This window comes from Ipomoea nil, unplaced genomic scaffold, assembly GCF_001879475.1.
Source record: "Ipomoea nil cultivar Tokyo-kokei standard unplaced genomic scaffold, Asagao_1.1 scaffold3321, whole genome shotgun sequence".
NCBI classification, from domain to species: domain Eukaryota; kingdom Viridiplantae; phylum Streptophyta; class Magnoliopsida; order Solanales; family Convolvulaceae; genus Ipomoea; species Ipomoea nil.
In genome coordinates, this window is record NW_017619749.1 from 1,538,748 (window position 1) to 1,558,589 (window position 19,842).

A 19,842-nucleotide genomic window follows, 5' to 3' on the forward strand; every position below is an offset into this window, starting at 1 on the left:
AATCTTGTACGTGATTATTAGTTAATTCCTTTTTTTTTATTATTATTATTATAAGGAAGGGGATACAGTACATATACACACTATTTGTTTCAATTGAGGTTTGAACCTATCACCTCCCACTTAGGAGAGCAACCTGATACCAATGGATCACAAGCCGCTTGATCACGTTCTGAGGTCAAGTGCCGACTCTGATTGCCGGTGTGAGTGTGTAACTACCTATCAGACCCCAAATTTAATAGTAAGATACAAAAGTTATAATCAAAAGAGCGGTTCAAGCTAAACATTCATGAATGAAACTAATCTCGTCATTTGGTTGGTTTTAACCAAAATACATAGTAACAAACATTTCATTCGGAATTGACAGATAACAAACATTCATTATTGATTAATTATTTGAATGTTTTAAATAACTTTATATTTTATTTTCTGGTAGAAGTAGTATTAACGTAGCAGCTAGCAAAGCAATCGCACATGCAGCTTCCATACCTCTCTAAAAATTCCTCTATCTATGGACCAGTTGTCGTCTGTTGCTACTGCAACTATTGTTACCATTATTATTAATTTTTATACCAAAAGGACAAATTAAAAATACTAAAGTTTTGCATTAACATTTTTTTTAAAGGGCATTAACATATAAATCAATTAAAATAAATGTTGTATAGTCTTGATGTGACAATAAGTGATTGGACTGTCTAACCAATAGCTTAGTCCAATCACATCCATCCTCACCCATAAAGTACCATATAATTTGATCAATAGAATATTATTATAATTATAATTAAAATATAATTAAGGTAAATTTGTTTCATAAACATTCTTGAGTAGTGATTTTGCTACTCAAATATAATTTAAATATATACTGATATCAAATTGCTCCCTTAGGAAGGGGTGATTTTGAGCCTCCAAAATTAGAAAATTGTCATATGTCATTTGAAAATTACAGCCAATAATTTCATCAAAATTACAAAAAAAAAAATTATTATTTTTTAATTTAATGTTTTTTTTTTTTAATGTAGGCATTAAATTTAACGCACTCTTACAAAGAAAATGCTCAATTCTTGACCGGAAGCACCGTCCGGATTAATCATGTATAACGCTTCAGAATCTTTGGACCCTACTCTCCGATCAAACCTGGCCCGCATATACGTCATTTCTCCGTCGGCCGTTTCCTTATCCGACGACGGGCCGGGAAGCACGCCGGCGCCCATGGAAACTCCCCGGAGATGCTGCATGACGTGGGTCTCGTCGTCGGTCATGTTCTTCCGGCGAATAGAGTACCCCATTTTCCGGCCGTTACAGTACACCGCCCACACGAACTCTTCCAGAAGCTTCTTCTTGTGCGTCTTGGTCTCGCTCTCGAGCGCCAGCCGGACGACGTCGGAGGCCATCTCCTTGTGGAAGACGGCGGTGAGCATGGGAAGCTCGATCATGAAAACGGGCGGCCGGTGCGGGTCCTCCTGGATCGCCAGGCTGACCCGACCCTTCCGGAACCCGAATAGCGTCCCCGTCGTGGCACTGTCGGTCAACATGGGCCGCCGTTGCTTCCCGAGCAGCGCCACCATTTTGCAGCCGGTGGTTAGCATGGGCAGGAGTTTGAACATGCGGAGGAGACCGCCTGCGCCGCCGCCCGTCGGTTTCTTCTTCCGGCCTGCCGGATTACTATTCTTTTCGTCGGAATTTCTATTGCTATGATGATGGGTATGAATATGAATATTATTGTTAGAATTATGTGTTGAAGTGGTGGTACGTTGGAGTAATGATAAAAGGTGAGGGTTTTCCATGTGGTGGAAGGGGCTTGTATATGGTATTGGTATGGTTTGTTTAAGGTTTTGGTTCTTGAATGGAAATGCCATAGCTTGGGACCAGAAGAGAGGAGTCTTGAAATATCAGCCCTAGTTTGTGTAATAATATATAGAGTCATATATATATATATAATAACTAAGAAAGGTTTGGATTATGGATAACCTAGAGAAGAAAAGGTGGTTGTTTGAGGTTGTTGCACTTGGGGTTTTTCAACTTGGCAAAGGAATGGATGTCCCTAAGATAATTAAATAAATATATATTTGAATTTCCGAAGGAAACTCGCAACTACAACTTGATGGTATGCTTGAAATTTGATCATTCTTTATTTTTTCTTAATTTGGCTCCAACCCGACCTCAAGCAGATAAAATTTAATTTTCGGGTGATCCTATCTAGTTTAAGAAGAGCTGGTTTGACTCGTGAGTCGTGACCACTTTTATTGTAATATTATGTAAGTACGAAAATATAAGAAGTGAGTTGGGGTCTAGTGTGCACTATGGCGGAGCCACAATGGGGGCAGTGGGGTCAGCTGCCCCCCCTCACCTCTTTCCTTTAATATATATATATATATATATATATATATATATATATATATATATATATATATATATATATATGTATGTATAAGTCATTGATTAGTTTAGTTGCTTAGTTGGTTGAGCCTTTGAATTTGACATTAAATGTCAAGGGTTTAAACCCTATCAACAGCAATATTGTGTGTACATTTTAGCTTCTTTTATTTATTTAAATCCTTCTTACCCTTCAATAAATTAAATATTTTGTATACTGTTTTGTGTGTATATTTTAGCTTCTTTTCTTTATTTAAACCCTTCTCACCCTTCAATAAATTAAATATTTTTTTAAGTCTATTTTTTTTTTTTTTGTAAATCATTTAGTTAATGTAGTCAACAAATTTATATTATACTTCATCGTATTCAAATTGATTTAGAAAAATTTAAGTTGATCTAATTAAAAGGAAATTAAAATTAAAGTATTTATGAATATAATGTCTTTTCTATTCAAACTATTTTATCTAATCGATTATGTTTTATATTTTGCTATAAATATTTTTATAACATTTTAATGTGTTTTTTAAATTTCACCCTACCCAAGTATAGTTTTAGCTTCGACCTTAACTATCATGTAATATATCATAAATATTATACTATAATTTATAATGTATTTGAACCATATTATAGGTGTTTGATATTTTATCATTGATAATTCTAAAATCATTTCAAATACGCCCCCACTCACGTCATTTTCTGGCTCCGCCACTGAGTGTGAATTACCCCCTCCCCATCATCTTCCAAGCTAGGAAAATGTTGAAACATCACTTATGGAGACAATAATTGAAAGATCAGAAGAGACTAGGTAGTGGTACTCAGGGCCGTATTTTAAATTTTGGTGGCCCTGTTCTGGTAAATAAATGTGGCCCTACCAAAATCACAATTTTTAAAATCAATACATGCAAGTTTCGAACCTTTGACCTCCAAGTTAAAATACAATAAATATACATTTTTACCATCTCTTCATAGAACCTTTTAAGTTTAATTGAAAACTCTTAATTTTTATTTCTAAACTAGCTAGGTAAAAATTAAATATTGGACCTATAAAATTTGGGGCCCCTCTAAAATTGGGGGCCCTGTGCGGTAGCCCAGCTTGCACAGCCTAAAATCCGGCCCTGGTGGTACTATAGGCTGCGTCTTGTATTTCCATGTTTTTGTTCTGTAAAGGAAAAGAAAAATTACATAAACCTAAAGCAAAGGGCCCTGTCGCCACTAGAGTGGGAGGATTGATGTGACCAAGTAGAATGAAGAAAAACAGAAAAAAATAAAAATAGGGATTTATGATGAACAGAGAATGTGATAAGGGTGGACAAAGCAGTGGTAGTGGGGGTGGTGAACACACAACCGAAAACGCACCCTTTAACAGAAAAAGATGAAAAAGGCAAATCCCCTTCATGATTCATAATTTCAGCTGAGTTGGTCGAACAATTGACTTAATAATCACAACGTTTTATGAATAACTTACTAAAATTATAAAATAAACTTTACCCAATACTTAATTTTTAGAAAGTGACCATAAAAAAGAAACTTTTTTAATGATGAATTGGTGATTGATGGACGATGTTACCTGCTACGCATATAATCGTTATCTCCATGTGCATGCCTCTTTCATTGTTACAACATAAATATATACACTTTTCAATTTTCATGCTATATATTAACTAAACCATCCAGCATTTACAAAATTTTTATTATATTCAATAATTATCAACAACATCACAATCACCCTTACATGCAATTATGTGTTTTATGTCGTCCAACATCATATCCTTCATGTGCAAGAAGATTACATGTCATATATACAGCAGTAACAAATGATGGATATATTCATTTGTACATGTCAAATAATTGTATCAACAAACTCAATTCAAAAAATCACGTTAGTTTGCTTAACACGCTTAAGTTAAAAAAGATTCGACAACGATTCCTTATTGCTTCAATAATTATTTCAAGTAACATTATTTTTTATCAGCATATTTTTTTTTTTCTTTTTGTTATCGTATTGTATTATATTATACAATTTTAAATAAATGTTGAGAAAAAAAAAAAAGCTATCATATATATCATGCAACCACACTTACATTATTATTTGTTTTTGTAACTTTATTTATTTGTTATTTATTTATTTTTGTGATCCCATTCCCTAATTAACACACTTTAGAATGGGTGCAACTCACATTTCCCAAAACACAAATGTAGTTGTCAATTGGGACCATCCCTTTCCTATAACAAGTGACCATCACTTTCCATTGCCCTCTCTATTCCACCCCATTTTCCAATATTTCACTTTCTTTTACACCAAATATTGTTTGGATTGAGACAATACGCGTTTGGCAACAATGAAATTAAAGTTGATGAGCCATGCAGGTCCCTATATTTAGCACCATTATTTCCTTTATATAACAACTGTCCTAATGTACATCTACTCCTCAACCAAACAACCACCTTAATTATCAATTCATCGTTTGAATCCATTCATTAATTATAGTATAGTACCATCCTATCATGTGTTTATGGCTTTCATGATCATTCCTCCAATAATAATGCACTCTTCCAATAATAAGCCATCAATTTATTCAATACTATATTAGATTATAGAATATTGATATTTTTTTCCCTCCTAATTTTATCTCTTATTACTCACATCTTGACTCATATAATCAACTATAGCTAATACCTAATTTATCAAGTATCTTTCTTTTCGGGGGTAAAAGGGAGGGGGTACCCAGCGAAAGCTAATTATAGCTGCAGCATATAGTGCAAGCTCTATCACTCTCCATACAATCAATAATGTTGTCCGGAGGCTTGAAGAATTCCATCCATTCACAGCGGTTTTGGATGGCTTCCTTAGCAAGCTTGTCAGCCACTCGGTTTTCCTCGCGAGGAGTGTATTCTCACACCCGTTCCAATCCTTTGTAATCTCTATCCTTGCGCAAGGGCCTTGCAGGAGATGGCTGTTACCAAATATCTTTTTACAATTAAATAATGCTATCAACTAATCAAAATCACTAACTCAATCAGCTAACAACTAACAACTATTTACCAAACACCATGCATATATTGATTTATGGGCTATGATCATATTCATTTGGGGGCTTGACAAAGTGTGCAACAATAATAGGTCCCCTACAAGAAAAAGATATTCTCCTTTTGGAATTGCAAGTATGGAACCACGCATGTGTGACTCTTGCTTTTAGCTAGCTTCTTTAATTCATGAATCGATACATACACCTTTGCAATATAGAAATGGAGGAGTGGATTCATCCACTCTGGTATACCTAAAAACCAAAAGAAAGTAAAAAATGAAGACATACAAAAGCGAGCATCTATATATTTCAACCTCAATATGTCGAATCATGTTCGATCATAATAAGGTCTTATTTCGAAGTGTTAATGTTATACGTAATTTCAATTATTATAGAAATGGGGAAGCGGATTCGTCCATTATATTCAGAACTACGTACTTATAAATTAAAACGAAGTTACAAATGAGCATCTATCTATTTTGAATTGTTGAATGGTGTTGGACTAAAATAGAATTGTGAAGTGTTAATGTTATCCATATAATTTCAAGTGTCCCCAGACCTAACCTTAATCATATTGCGGATGGGGAGTATATGTCAGCTTACAAAATATGTGTCAGAAATTTTCTTTTTTGTGATGGATCACCATTTTGGACCGGCAGTGGCCTACCTATACATTGAGAGATTAGACAAGATTATACGTAACTTTGAGGGTTTTTTTTTGGGACTATTATTGATTCTATTACAAAGTAATATATATTTTATACCTATTGCAGTTTAAAGAGTCAATATCCCATCATTGAAATTCAATCTGTAATTTTTTTCTCAAAGAGAGTTACAAATGTATCAACTGGCAACTGAGTACAAAGTGCTTGACAATAAGTGATGGAGATTTTCAGAACTACAGTTGGTGAATTCACATGGTGTTCTAGAAAAACCCAATCATCATGTTACTGAAATAAAACCAAAAGAACTTGCTTACTCTTATTAGTATATACATAATAATTATAATACATGATAGCAACATTATTAGAAATCACCATTGTCGATTGGTTTGGCTGATACTTTGTTCTAGCAAACAAATTTTGAAGAAGACTTTGATTTGTATCGGATATTATGAAGTTAATGTTCCCGGCCAGTTATAATATACAATACAAATTTAATTAATTCACATTAGAGTTGTATCAGGGGTAAGAGGTACTAATGATAATTGACATATCAACATTTTTCATATGTATATGACTTAGTCTAGTGTATAGTATACGCTGCTTCTCGTAAAAATTGTAAATGTGTATTGAACAAAATTACAAATTACTCAAATTATATGTAAATGTACACTCAAAGCTGCAATTCTAAAGTGTATCCATTGATATGCACTGTTACATATTAACAATTGTACGACATTTTAAATTTGAAATAATTATCAAAATGTTATCATATTTCTTCATAAACTCTAAACCTTTGTTGATCATACTAGATTGAAGCTAGAATAGGCTAGCATTATTGCCCTCTCTCTCTCTCTCTCTCTCTCTCTCTCTCTCTCTATATATATATATATATATATATATATATATATATATATATATATATATATATTATTTGGATCAAATAAAAATATATCAGACACGCAAAGGAGAACTAATAATCAATCAGAGTCATTCATCTATAAAGAGATGAAAAAACTGAGGTGAAATTTTCGTAAATATATGGAACTCTAAGCATAAGTAATTACATTATGGAGTGGATTTAACAACATTATAGAGTAGAAAAATATAATTACATCCGAACAACAATATTAAGTGCACCTAATATTATAATTAATTACACCGAATGTGGAAGTTAATTACTTGTACTCTATAATGTTAAATGTTATCTATAGTGATGTTAATTGCACATTTACACATGTTACTAACACTTCAAAATTAAATTATTTAGAGAAGTATCACAACATATATTTTTAAATTGCTTCGGATTAGTCATAGTTCCGCAATGAGTCCCTTTCCGTTTGTGGGCTATACTACGTTGCCGGGTACAGTCATTGGGTCCATATTGCAATGGGCATTAGGGGTCACCAATAATTGGGTTTCTTGATGGGTCCGATTCCATGTTGCTTTATGTTACTGTTTCTTACTTTGATTAGGATGGCCGACGGCCGATCGATGGGGTAGTTTTTTTTTAATCTGTTTTTTGTTAAAGAGAGTTTTAGTACATCTCTGCCACACTGCTACCATCCAAGACCTTGCCATGAATACCATTCTTTTGTGTATATCCTTCATTTTTTTTAATAGTAGAAATTGGATGAAGAGTGGTTGGGATTACGGCAAATTATGTTGTGCAACCGTGTGCACCATGCATAGTGCACACAGAATTGAATTCATAATTTCTATACTGTAGATTTATAATTTCTATATTACATATTCATAATTATTGAACGCTATATTCACAATTACAAAACTCTATGTTCATAATTTTCAATGTTCATATTTCCAATTGTCAATTATGTATTCACAAATCACTGAACTATATGATCATAATTTGATAACTATACAATTTAGAAATTATAAATCTATAGTATAAAAATTATGGATCCAATTTCGTGCACACCTTACATGGTGCACACAGCTGCACAACATAATGCTCCGAGGGTCACTCGCCCAGTAGTCGCCCCCTAACATCCTTATTGACATGGTTGGGTCGGGGTTATAATATTTGAGTGGCCAATGATCTAAGTGAAATCAACTTATTACGTTGTCACAACTAAGATATAAGGCGTAAATAGTTTAGCGGTCTATTACTTTTGTAATATGTAGATCATAGTTTTTTTTTTATCAGATGGATCATAGTTAGATTACATATTTATGTTTTTTTTGTGTGTGAACCAATTATTTTTAGGGGGCTCTAAGCAATACGTGGACTATAATTTTTTTTTTTTAATTAGGTAATACGGAGACCGGAATCCATGACTTTTTGAAATGGAGTTGACTACATTTATATATATATATATATATATATATATTATATGCTTAATATGTTGAGCCAAAGCAAACTAGCAAAGTTCGCTTGCTTTCTATTTCAATGTATGGGCAAATTATATTATGCACCGCGCGTCTTTTTTCTTTTTTAAATGAAAATAAACAGTGTTTGTTTCCGCCGTTTCGCACCCTTTTGCAAAAAGTAACTCTATTATTCAGTGTCATTTTGTATACACTGCAGTTTCAGTTCAACACAACTACAGTTTCATTTCGATATAACTATAGTTTCATTCGATATTTATAGACTCAAATATGTGAAAATGTTATTTAATTTTATTTTATATACACTATAGTTTCATTAAAACACAACTACATGATCATTTTGATATAATTACAGCTTCATTATACAATATACACTCAAATATGTGAAATGTTATTCAGTTTCATTTTATATACACTGTAGTTTCATTTCACTATAACTACAGTATCATTTTGATATAACTGCAGTGTTGGTTTAGATATACTATAGTGTCAGTTGGTGTTACATACACCAAACAAGCGGACTCCGTTAACTCTAACGGCGGGCCGTTTCTTTACTTAAAGAAACGGCGCCGTTTTTTACCGCGGTGCACATGCACCGCGGTCTATAATATAACGACTGCAATGTATGGAATTGGGTTTTCTCAATTGTTATCTTGTGAAATTGTGTCCACCTTGCAAGATGAACCCAGTTCTATATTCATAATTACTGAACTATATGTTCATAATTATAAAGTTATATATTCATAATTTTTGAACTTTATATTCATAATTATTGAATTTTATATTCACAATTACAGAATTCTATGTTCATAATTGCTGAACTATATGTTCCATAATTATAAAGCTATATATTTATAAATTTTGAACTTCATATTCACAATTGTTGAATCTCTATATTCATAATTACAGAACTATATGTTCATAATTATGTTCACAACTTTATGTTCATAGTTTTTGAACTATATATTCATAATTATGAACAGTTTTGGAACCGTGTTCATCTTGCAAGGTGAACATAGTTTCAGAGCATAATTTACCGGAGTTTTTTGCACTTTTAGTCCCACGACTATAGTGGCACTGGTAGAATTGATCCACGACTTTTGAACCTTGCAATTTTAGTCCATGACTATTGATTTTTTTGCAAAAATGGTCCTTCCGGCCACTTTTCTGTCAAAATTTCACCGGAAAAAAAAATCTCTATTTTTAGTCGGGTTAAAATTGACATTTTACTTATCTCAAAAAATTAGAAGAAGAAAAATTGATATTTGACTACATACAATATTACTGGGCTACATACTACTGCCCCAGGCAGCGGAGTACATGTACCACTCCAATGCTACTGCCGGATAACCCAACTAGCCCGGGGAACGCCACGGCCGCTCCGCCGCTTACTGACAGCCCTGCCTGCTCCAGGAACTCCGCCGTCTGGGGCAGTAGTATGTAGCCCAGTAATATTGTATGTAGGGTCAAATATCAATTTTTTTCTTTTAATTTTTTGAGATAAGTAAAATGTCAATTTTAACCCGGTTAAAAATGGAGTTTTTTTTTTTCCGGTGAAATTTTGACGGAAAAGTGGCCGGAAGGACCATTTTTGCAAAAAAATCAATAGTCGTGGACTAAAATTGCAAGGTTCAAAAGTCGTGGATCAATTCTGCCAGTGCCACTATAGTCGTGGGACTAAAAGTGCAAAAAACTCTAATTTACCGGGTTTTCTCTGCTTAGGGATGTCAATTGTACCCGCACACGACGGGGAACCCGATTCCCCGCCCCTATGGGGACGGGGATGGGGATAGAAATAGGGGATCGGGGATGGGGATGGGGGCAATTTTGAATTCTCCGCTGGGGACGGGGACGGGGATGGGGAGTACTCTCCCCACCCCGGCCCGTCCCTGATGTATGTATGTATGTATGGGGAGTACACACACATATGTATTACTTTGTGTACAATATATATAATTTTAGAAGCATTCTTGTCAATGCTTATGAAATGCATATTTAAATAACATGTTTAATTGTAAAATATTGAATACTATTTTAAATTGGGGATGAATATATATACGTTATTTATTTAAATGTTTATTAATGTTTAATTTTTAATTTTTTTTTATAACTTATTAATGGGGTGGGGATTCCCCGTCCCCGAATAATCCCCGTGGGGATGGGGATGGGGGGAGTTTTCCATTCCCCGGCGGAGATGGGGGGTATGTCCCCCGCCCCCACCCCGCCTCGTTGACATCCATATCTCTGCTCTGGTTGATGGGCTGGAGTTGAATCTTGGGCTTAGATAATCTACTATCATGTGGACTTACTTTCCTAGAGAAAGTTTGGGTTAGGCCCAGGCACGGCCCAAACCCAAGCCCAAGATATGATAAAAAATTAAAAACCGAGATTCGAGAAATTTTAATTTTTTTTTATAATTTTTGTTGGACCAAACACGACAGTAGCGCCAAGAGACTATACATGGCACTTTCGGCCATAGCTAGCACTCTAGCGCGACATCATCTCATTTCGTGTGTAACGACGTCGTTTCCCTTCCATCCTTCCTCACGCAAACTCAGTATTCGAGTCAAAAGAATTGCAGTCAACAAGCACACTCGCCATATCTACTGCAAGCGAATGGCGTCAACAGCTCCGGCCGTTAATAAGATCACGGCTCCCTATGGCTCCTGGAAGTCCCCCATAACCGCCGACGTCGTCTCCGGCTCCACCAAGAGGCTCGGCGGCTTCGCCGCCGATTCACTAAGCCACCTCATCTGGCTCGAATCTCGGCCGACAGAGTCCGGGTAAGCCGTAAGCGCATTCATATACTAGTATACCTATCTAGTATGGGAATCCGATTCACCTGACATATAATCGGATTTTATTGTTTGTTCAGACGAGGAGTTATCGTGAAGGAACCGGAGAAACCGGGGGATTCGCCGACGGATATCACGCCGAAAGACTATGCAGTCAGGACTGTGGCTCAGGAATATGGAGGCGGTGACTTTAGCATCTATGGAGACACTCTGATTTTCTCCAATTACAAGGATCAAAGACTTTACAAGCAGTCCATTTCTTCTAGAGGTTGTTTCCATAATAAGTGCTTACTTTTTTACCTAGTGCAATTATTTTTTTCTGTAAATAACTAAATATATCCCCACAATGTAACATGCATGCGAATTCTGGTTCATTGTAGACTTGTAGTTGCTTACCTGCTAATGTATAATTTGCTTTGGTATGATAATATCTTGATTATTACAAAATAGTAATGGCAGTAATCAAAACATAGTTTGTTTGTTCCAGAGTTGCTATAAATTTGGATTTGGAAGTGTAAAATTGTTTTTATGTGGCCTTGATGATTTGCAGATTCTGCACCTACACCAATCACTCCGGACTATGGTGGGCCGCAGGTGTGCTATGCTGACGGAGTATTTGATTCTCGCTTTAACCGTTTTGTGGCAGTGAGAGAAGGTTATCACCCACAGCTATATGCCATAGAGTTCTATATTACATTTCATGGCATTATCTCATGGAGAGTTCATTGCTCCTTTTAATCCATATAGATTCACGTGAAAGCAGTACAAATTCAATTACTACAATTGTGTCGATTGATATGAGCAATGATACTATTCAAGGTGAGATTTTTGTTTAGACTGGCGGAGCGAGGAATGAATGAATGAATGATTAACTTCATCTTCTTCTTTGCCTCATTTGACCTTGCAGAGCCAAAAGAATTAGTTGGTGGAAATGACTTTTATGCTTTTCCTCGTATGGACCCTAGAGGAGAACGAATGGCTTGGATTGAATGGGGTCATCCTAACATGCCGTGGGATAGATCAGAGCTTTGGGTTGGCTATATATCAGATAATGGGTATACAATATATAATTCCAGATCTTTATTTATTTATTTGAAATATTAGTTTGCAATTTAAGGTGTTCCATTTCCACTGTTGCAAAAATTGGCCTAGGCGCCTGGCAGCGCTGATTAGGTGCTAGGCGCCCCTAGGCTGAGGGGATTTGACCCTTAGGCTGACATTAGTCAGCCGACTAGGCGGCTTAGGCTCCCAAGCCGGCCAACTCGGCGCCCAACTTGGCCAAGTGTTTCTTTTTTTTTTTTTTGCAGTTCAGCTGTAAGAATGCATGCTGCTGCTATTTATGTTGTTGATGAAGCATGCTGCTGTTATTTATGTTGTTGATGAAGCATGCTGCTGTTATTTATGTTGTTGATGACTGGCACCAAAACATTATAATGATCACACCATCTCAGAGATATTGACTCAAACAGATCGGCACCTAGAAATATGCATGTGTATGAACATACAATGGAACATTCACAAATTATTGACTTACATGAATTGTCAAATTTCTGTAAACTTTGGGATACTTCACGTTGTTTTTATTTTTTGTTTAGTTTGTTTTAAACTCCATATATACCACCAGAGGTGAAACTTATTTTGAGGAATGATGATAATAGTTTCTTTTTTTTTGGCCAAATATAGTGATTACTTCACCAAGTTGCTGCTTAATTAACATTTGTTTTGTTTCAAAATCTACTTCTCTAGAGATGTTGTTAAACGTATTTGTGTTGCTGGAGGTGATAAGAGTATTTTGGAGTCTCCAACTGAACCCAAGTGGTCTCCCCAAGGTATGCACTTGTGATAATAACATTTTGATTGCAAATAATGAAACATTTTGATTGACATTTTTTTCCCCTTTTTCTTTCTTTAAATGACTGATCAATAACTCACTCTAACTGACATAAAATGTACCATATCCTCCTTTGCATATTTGTGTGTGCAGGAGAGCTGTACTTTGTAACTGACAGGAATAATGGGTTTTGGAATATCTACAAATGGGTAACTTATCAGCTTAGATGCCTGATCTTGATTTCATGCGATTTCTTTTGCTACTCATTTTAATATTTCCAATGACCATTTCTGAATTTTAAAAGGTATCACAGTATTGATTGTCTTTCTTTTGTTTGCATTTATTTATTCAAGTACTTTGTGGTGACAGGTAGAATCTACTAATGAGGTGCTACCAATGTACACCATAGATGGAGAGTTCACAAGACCTTTATGGGTCTTTGGGTTCCAGTCCTATGATTTTCTTCAGAATCATGATCAGGAAACCCTTGTAGCATGCAGTTACAGGTTACACAGAAATACATTACTTTCTTATACTATTTTTATTTTATTGTGGTAGTTCATAGTACTGGTGTCTTGGTAGTAAAAGTGACCTACTTTATTTATTTATTTATTTTTATTTTTTATTTTTTTAAAATTTTATCTCGCCTTCCATCCCTTCCCCACTCTTTTTGGGGTGGTATTTGATCTAGTAGACACTTCGCTGAAAATGTTGCAGGAAGAATGGCAAGTCACATCTTGGAATTCTTGATGTTATTCATGGAAAATTGACACTGCTTGGGATTCCTTTCACGGATATTAATAATATTGTAATCTTTTTCTTTTTGAGCTTCACATTTCACTTAAGGATAACTTGCATTTTTTTTGTTGCTGTTGTTAGAAATGCCAGTATTTCCTTGTGCAGACTGCTGGGATTAATTGCCTTTATGTTGAGGGTGCCTCTACTGTCCATCCATCATCAATAGCTAAGGTGCTATGTTATTGCTTTATGCTTACCCTGAGGATAACCTTTCAAATTGCTTTCAACTAATCAAATACTAAATTTAAATTTCTTTGGACTAGAAGTTATTTATATGTTATATATGCTTGCAGGTGACTTTGGATGATCAAATGACAAAAGTAGCTGAGTTTAAAATCATGTGGTCTTCTTCATCTATGAGCTTGATGTATGAATCATACATCAGCGTGCCTGAATTAGTAGAGTTTCCAACAGATGTCCCTGGACAAAATGCATATGCATACTTTTATCCACCAACCAACGCAGAGTATCAAGCTGGTCAGGATGAAAAACCTCCATTACTGCTGAAAAGCCATGGTATCTCTTTTTTGTTCTAGTATGTCTGATTCTATTATAAATTTATTATTTCATCTCTTCAGTTCAAAAATTGGTTAAATACCTATAGCCAGCCATGCAGGAAGTGTATTGTGATAACTTGGCTCTAATTATGGATGTAAAACAACATATACTTGGGTAGCACTTATAAGTATAGTGATCAGTTAGTTATATGCTATCTCACTAAAGAAATTCATTTCATTGATCTCAGCATAGCCGCATAGGGCAATTGTTAGCCTTTGTATATTTCGTGAATATAATTCTGCAGTGTATGAATTTCTTTTTCTTTTTCTTTTCTTATATGGAGGTTTTTTTCTTCTTCTTTTTCTTCACCGCTAATCATGTCTGAAGTATAACCTGGTGATTCATGTTATATTACAGGAGGTCCTACAGCTGAGGCGAGGGGAAGTTTGAATCTTAGTATTCAATATTGGACTAGTCGTGGCTGGGCACTTGTGGATGTGAACTATGGTGGAAGCACTGGTAGGATGGGGAAAAAGTAGAATTTTTGAAAAGATTTTAAAACCCATGCATGCAAGTCCCCTGATATCTTTTCTATATATGGATTAATTTTGAAGGTTATGGCAGAGAATTCCGAGAGAGGCTCTTGAGGAACTGGGGAATAGTTGATGTTAATGACTGTTGCAGTTGTGCTAAGTTTTTGGTAATCTCCACTTCCTTTATCTGTTTTGTAATGAATAATGCCACAAAGTTTGTCAATGAATCACAATTCATTAATTTGTTTGCGTAGGTTGATAGTGGAAGGGTTGATGGTGAGCGGTTATGTATCACGGGAAGTTCAGCTGGCGGGTACACTACATTAGCAGCACTTGCATTCAAAGATGTATTCAAAGCTGGTTGTTCCTTATATGGTGTGAGTACTTCAGAGTTCTTTCGAAAGTTATTGGTGGAGCTATACACCCCCCGCCCCCAAATCACATTGTTATTTCTTGGTCATTTTTTATTTTTCATCATACAGATAGGCGACCTGAAATTGCTGGTTGATGGAATGCCCAAGTTTGAATCTCACTATATCGACAATCTTGTTGGTAAATGATATAAATAGGACTTCACAGGTCTACTAAATTCCTTTTCCTACCGCTTATCAGATACACTGTCCCTTGTTTATGGCAAGCTTTGGACTATTGCAGGAGATAAAAATGCATACTTTGAGAGGTCTCCCATCAATTTTGTGGACAAATTTTCATGCCCCATAATTTTATTTCAAGGATTGGATGACAAGGTATTCTCAGCAGCTTCACTTTTACTACTCCTTAAAGAGTTAAAGTGTAAACATCCTTAAAGAGAGTATAGGCAAACATCCTTAAAAGTGTTAATTGTCTGCCATCCTTTTAACATCTTTGAATGACTTAAGAATGTATAGGAATAACATATCGTCTTTAATCCCTTAGGAACAGAATGTCATTGTTTCCAAAACTGAATTGTAAACCTTTTGCAGGTTGTCCCCCCAGAGCAAGCACGCAAAATCTACCAAGCACTGAAGGCAAAAGGTTTACCTGTTGCCCTGGTGGAATATGAAGGAGAACAACACGGTTTCCGCAAGGTATGTACCATAGCCAAACTTAAACACTGAAAACTCTATCTCGGGTGGGAAGAACTAGAACTAGCTAACCCTTGTCACACAACACAGGCCGAAAACATCAAGTTCACCCTCGAACAGCAAATGGTTTTCTTTGCGCGTCTAGTAGGACATTTTCAAGTTGCGGATCCAATCACTCCAATCAAAATTGATAACTTCGACTGAGATTCAAGAACACATAGGAGAGATGTTTCTGTGTACATTATATCTTAATCATTCTGGTTTTTCCCGATGGAGTTTTGTCCCTGTCCTGTCTTCACTAGCACAAGGTAATAACCTCTGTTTTTTCAGAGAAGTTGGGCTCCCTGGAAATGTTGTTTTGTTTATCTAATTTAAGTCCATTTTCCTCGTGTGCTCTGGACTTTTATTATTATTTTTAATTTTTAATATAATAGAAAATGGAAATAATGTGGACTTTTAAAAACAAATGTAGGGCAGGTGGCACTTCTAGAAGTTGATAAGAATTTTCTTCACAACAAATATAAAAGAAACAAGTGGGACGTTTAGTTGCAGGAAATGAAAGGAAATAAAATACTTTTCTAATAATGCTTCGTATCTATCCCCTTAGCGATTTGCATGGAGTTTGATTTTCTTGACTACATCTACTCCCTCGGCTACCATTCTTCTCAGTCAGATTCTACTGCATATCTGACAAACCCCCCTATTGTACCAAATTGACTATTGGATTATTTTATATTTTATATTTTATATTATATTAAAAAATTATTATGCATTTGGCAACTGAAACGTGGTTTATTAATATTCATTAATTAAAACAATGAGTTTTAACTAACAAATGGAATATTCTTTCTTTTATTATTTCTTGTTACAATGGTTTATACATGTATCTGTAATTCTGTAGTTCCTATCACTTAAAAATTTTGTAATGTTAAATAATTAGAAGGATAAATAGTTCTTCCAATGAAATTCAGTTAGCACGCCCAATTAAGAGGCCATGTTTAACCATTATCGTTGTGAAATTCGGTTGGTACCTGTAGTTTAAAGGCTAACTTTAACCGTTGTCGTTGTAGAGTTATTAACACTGTCAAATATATGAGATTGTTACTAGATATGAAAGGACATTTGTACTCTCCCCTAACCATTGATACAATTCAGCTCCACATGATTTTGTATGCATATTGAACTTCTCAATTTGAATCGACCACAAAGCAAGTTTCACTCAGAGTGCACATTCAAGATAATTTTCTATTAAAATGGTGGAGTAGAACTCAGTATAGGATGATTCATTTCACTGATTCTCAGTTGTTTGATATTTTCCTCAACTGATAATAATAAGGTTCAACACCAAAACATTACATTAACATGAAACAAATGAAAAGACAAGGAAAATTGTCTATACAACAAGAAAGAAATTAAACGAATTGAACAAAAGGCAGAGATGTGTATATTATTATTACTGTTTATTTATTTGCGGGAAAGTCCGAAGCCGTTTGCCACTGCATGCACGGCGGGATTGAAGGCCAGTTTTCCCAAAATGCCCTGCTTGTAAGGCAAGAAAGTCTTCTTCTTCAAATCCTCTGAAATTGCCCTGTTGAAGGTGTAATGCAGTTCGTGGGCGGAGATCGGCCCTCTCCTCCGCCGCGAAAGCGACCCAGAATGGCTGCCGCTATCATTTCCTCCCCGGAAACTGGACCCTTTAACCACCGCCGCCGTGTACTTCTTCAGGTGGTCTTTATCCGACGCCCTCCCCTCCGATGCGCTCCGGAACAAGAAGAAATCTTTCAGTCTCCATTTCTTGACCAAACCTTTCGAGGAAGACGATGATGACAGAGAAGACGACGGCTGCGGCGGCTTAGCAGAATCTTGCTGCTGCTTTTCTTGCTCCTCTTCCCATGGATACTGAGAAACTCTGAGCGGAGAAACCGATCTTGTCGCTCTCCGGCTCGATGACTGTAAACTCGAAACTCTTTCCCTCCCTCTCTCCCTCTCCGGGGTTCTTCTCACAACTACTTCATCTGCAAAAGACTCACTTTTTCTCTTGTTTCTCGGCGAGAAAGCTCCAATCTTGCTCATCTTCCTCCGTCCGCCATAGCCAGAATGAGGAGGTTCAAGGGGCTTAATCATCCCACCGTCAAAAAGCTCCTCCGCCGACAAAGAAGCCGTTTCACACTCTTCCCCGACATCAAACGCGAAATCAAAAACATCCTCCCGTTTCTTAGGTTTTCCAGGCTTTTCCTCCCAGGAGAACGGAACACCGTACACGGCGGCGGATTTCCCTTCCCCATCACCATCATCATCAATCAAGAAATCATCGAAATCGCGGTAGAGCTGCGAGAGATGAGAGGGGCTGGGCGGAGCGCTGAGATAGTAATCCCCGAAGCCTCTGGGCGTGGAAGGCGCCGTCACGCACGGCGAAGCTCTTGCGCTGTTGAAATCGAAATCCATGTCCAAGCGGTGAACAGGCACCATCACCTCCATTTCTTGAAGCTGTATCTGTAATGGAGGATTGACAGAAACAGGTTAATGAACGTTTCAGAGTCCGTATAAATAGACGCAAGTGATAGCAGAGCAGAGGAGAGGAAGAAGGAAGGAGGAAGGGAAGGTGTCAATGGCGCATGAGGTTTTTAATCCTAAAACTCAAACTCCCAAGCCGCCATTTATTACTTTGTGGTATTGATTTTTTGTCCCGTTTTGTTGATGAATGATATGCATTTATTTATTTATTGTACAAAAATGCATGTAGAGGGCCCCACCAGACCATGAATTTTCCTTCAAGTAAAAGAAAGACAATACAAATATGACCATACAACCATAACATTATAGGTTCAAGCATGCATGATTAAAACTATATATTTTTATATGTTCGTATAGACATCTTGATTGTATATTAATTATTAACAATATATGTCTGTATAAGTTCACGAGAATTGAAGAGTTATTACATACCCCAATGAATCAAAAGGTAATAATATATGATTAGAACCCGATATTATGTAGAAGTTCAATGTGATAAAACATTAATATATGAGCTTTAAGGTATGTACATTTTTAGAACTTGAACTTGATCAATGACCTTTGGTTAAGTTGGAAGGAAATAAGATTTTAATCTATGAGGGTAGATTTAATCTCCAAATTCTTAAGAAAGTGATGATTTGGTCCTTAATGAGTTGATGCTGAGATTTTGTTAAAAAAATAAACCTTAGTGATAACTACTTTGCTGGGACTTAATGACTAAATTTATATAGTTTATTATTGATAGACTAAATTTACAATATAATTACAATTAATGAACTAAGAATGTTATGGAGTACTATACTATACCCATGGTAACCAAAAAACAAAAAACAAAAAAAAAAAAAAAAAAAACATTAAAACCTTGTAGCATATAGACAACTCTAACTGAATTGGTCTGAAATTTTACTTAAGAGCTACTCCTTTTTTATTTGAACAAATCAGTTATAAACAATTCTATTATCATAATAAGAATCAAAGAAGGGTTGGATCTATCTATTAATTGCCTTTCAACAAGTCCCTTTCAATATCATGTGGTCAAATTACTTGTCGCACACACAAAATTCATGGTAAAGTTAAAGCCATAATGAGTTCCATCAACTATCATTCCCTTTTATCATAACAAATATTGGATATTATTTATTAAAAAAAAAAAAAGTTACTGTTTTCCCTTCCTAAGGGATCAAATATCATTATAGGATAGAGCATTAAATACATTATTATCATAAATTTATATATCAAAAGAATTGTCACGTCTCTGAAAAAAAAATATTTTCTAATGAAAGTATTGAAAGAAATATACCATTAATTAGAAACGTCAAGTTTCGAAAGTGAGAAATATGTTAGGGGTAAAAATGGAATGAGGAAACGTGGGAAGCAAGATAATTACTAGAAATAATTAAGA

General features: G+C 35.6%; 3 protein-coding genes across 3 annotated transcripts; 1 reads left to right on the forward strand and 2 right to left on the reverse strand.

The window, feature by feature from the left end:
* Positions 1-891: 891 nt before the first annotated feature.
* LOC109169888 (protein MIZU-KUSSEI 1) lies at positions 892-2,015 on the reverse strand. Its single transcript, XM_019318784.1, has one exon. The coding sequence runs from the start codon at positions 1,851-1,853 to the stop codon at positions 1,026-1,028; it is 828 nt and encodes a 275-aa protein (XP_019174329.1). The 5' UTR covers positions 1,854-2,015; the 3' UTR covers positions 892-1,025.
* Positions 2,016-10,840: 8,825 nt separating this feature from the next.
* LOC109170631 lies at positions 10,841-16,352 on the forward strand. Its single transcript, XM_019319830.1, has 18 exons — positions 10,841-11,190; positions 11,283-11,470; positions 11,753-11,857; positions 11,950-12,021; positions 12,110-12,257; positions 12,949-13,031; positions 13,187-13,242; positions 13,403-13,539; positions 13,751-13,841; positions 13,937-14,002; positions 14,125-14,347; positions 14,747-14,848; positions 14,944-15,029; positions 15,117-15,239; positions 15,345-15,414; positions 15,517-15,608; positions 15,825-15,929; positions 16,017-16,352. The coding sequence occupies exons 1-18, from the start codon at positions 10,868-10,870 to the stop codon at positions 16,128-16,130; spliced, it is 2,184 nt and encodes a 727-aa protein (XP_019175375.1). The 5' UTR covers positions 10,841-10,867; the 3' UTR covers positions 16,131-16,352.
* Positions 16,353-17,185: 833 nt separating this feature from the next.
* LOC109170627 lies at positions 17,186-18,601 on the reverse strand. Its single transcript, XM_019319822.1, has one exon. The coding sequence runs from the start codon at positions 18,402-18,404 to the stop codon at positions 17,391-17,393; it is 1,014 nt and encodes a 337-aa protein (XP_019175367.1). The 5' UTR covers positions 18,405-18,601; the 3' UTR covers positions 17,186-17,390.
* Between the last annotated feature and the right edge of the window lie 1,241 nt (positions 18,602-19,842).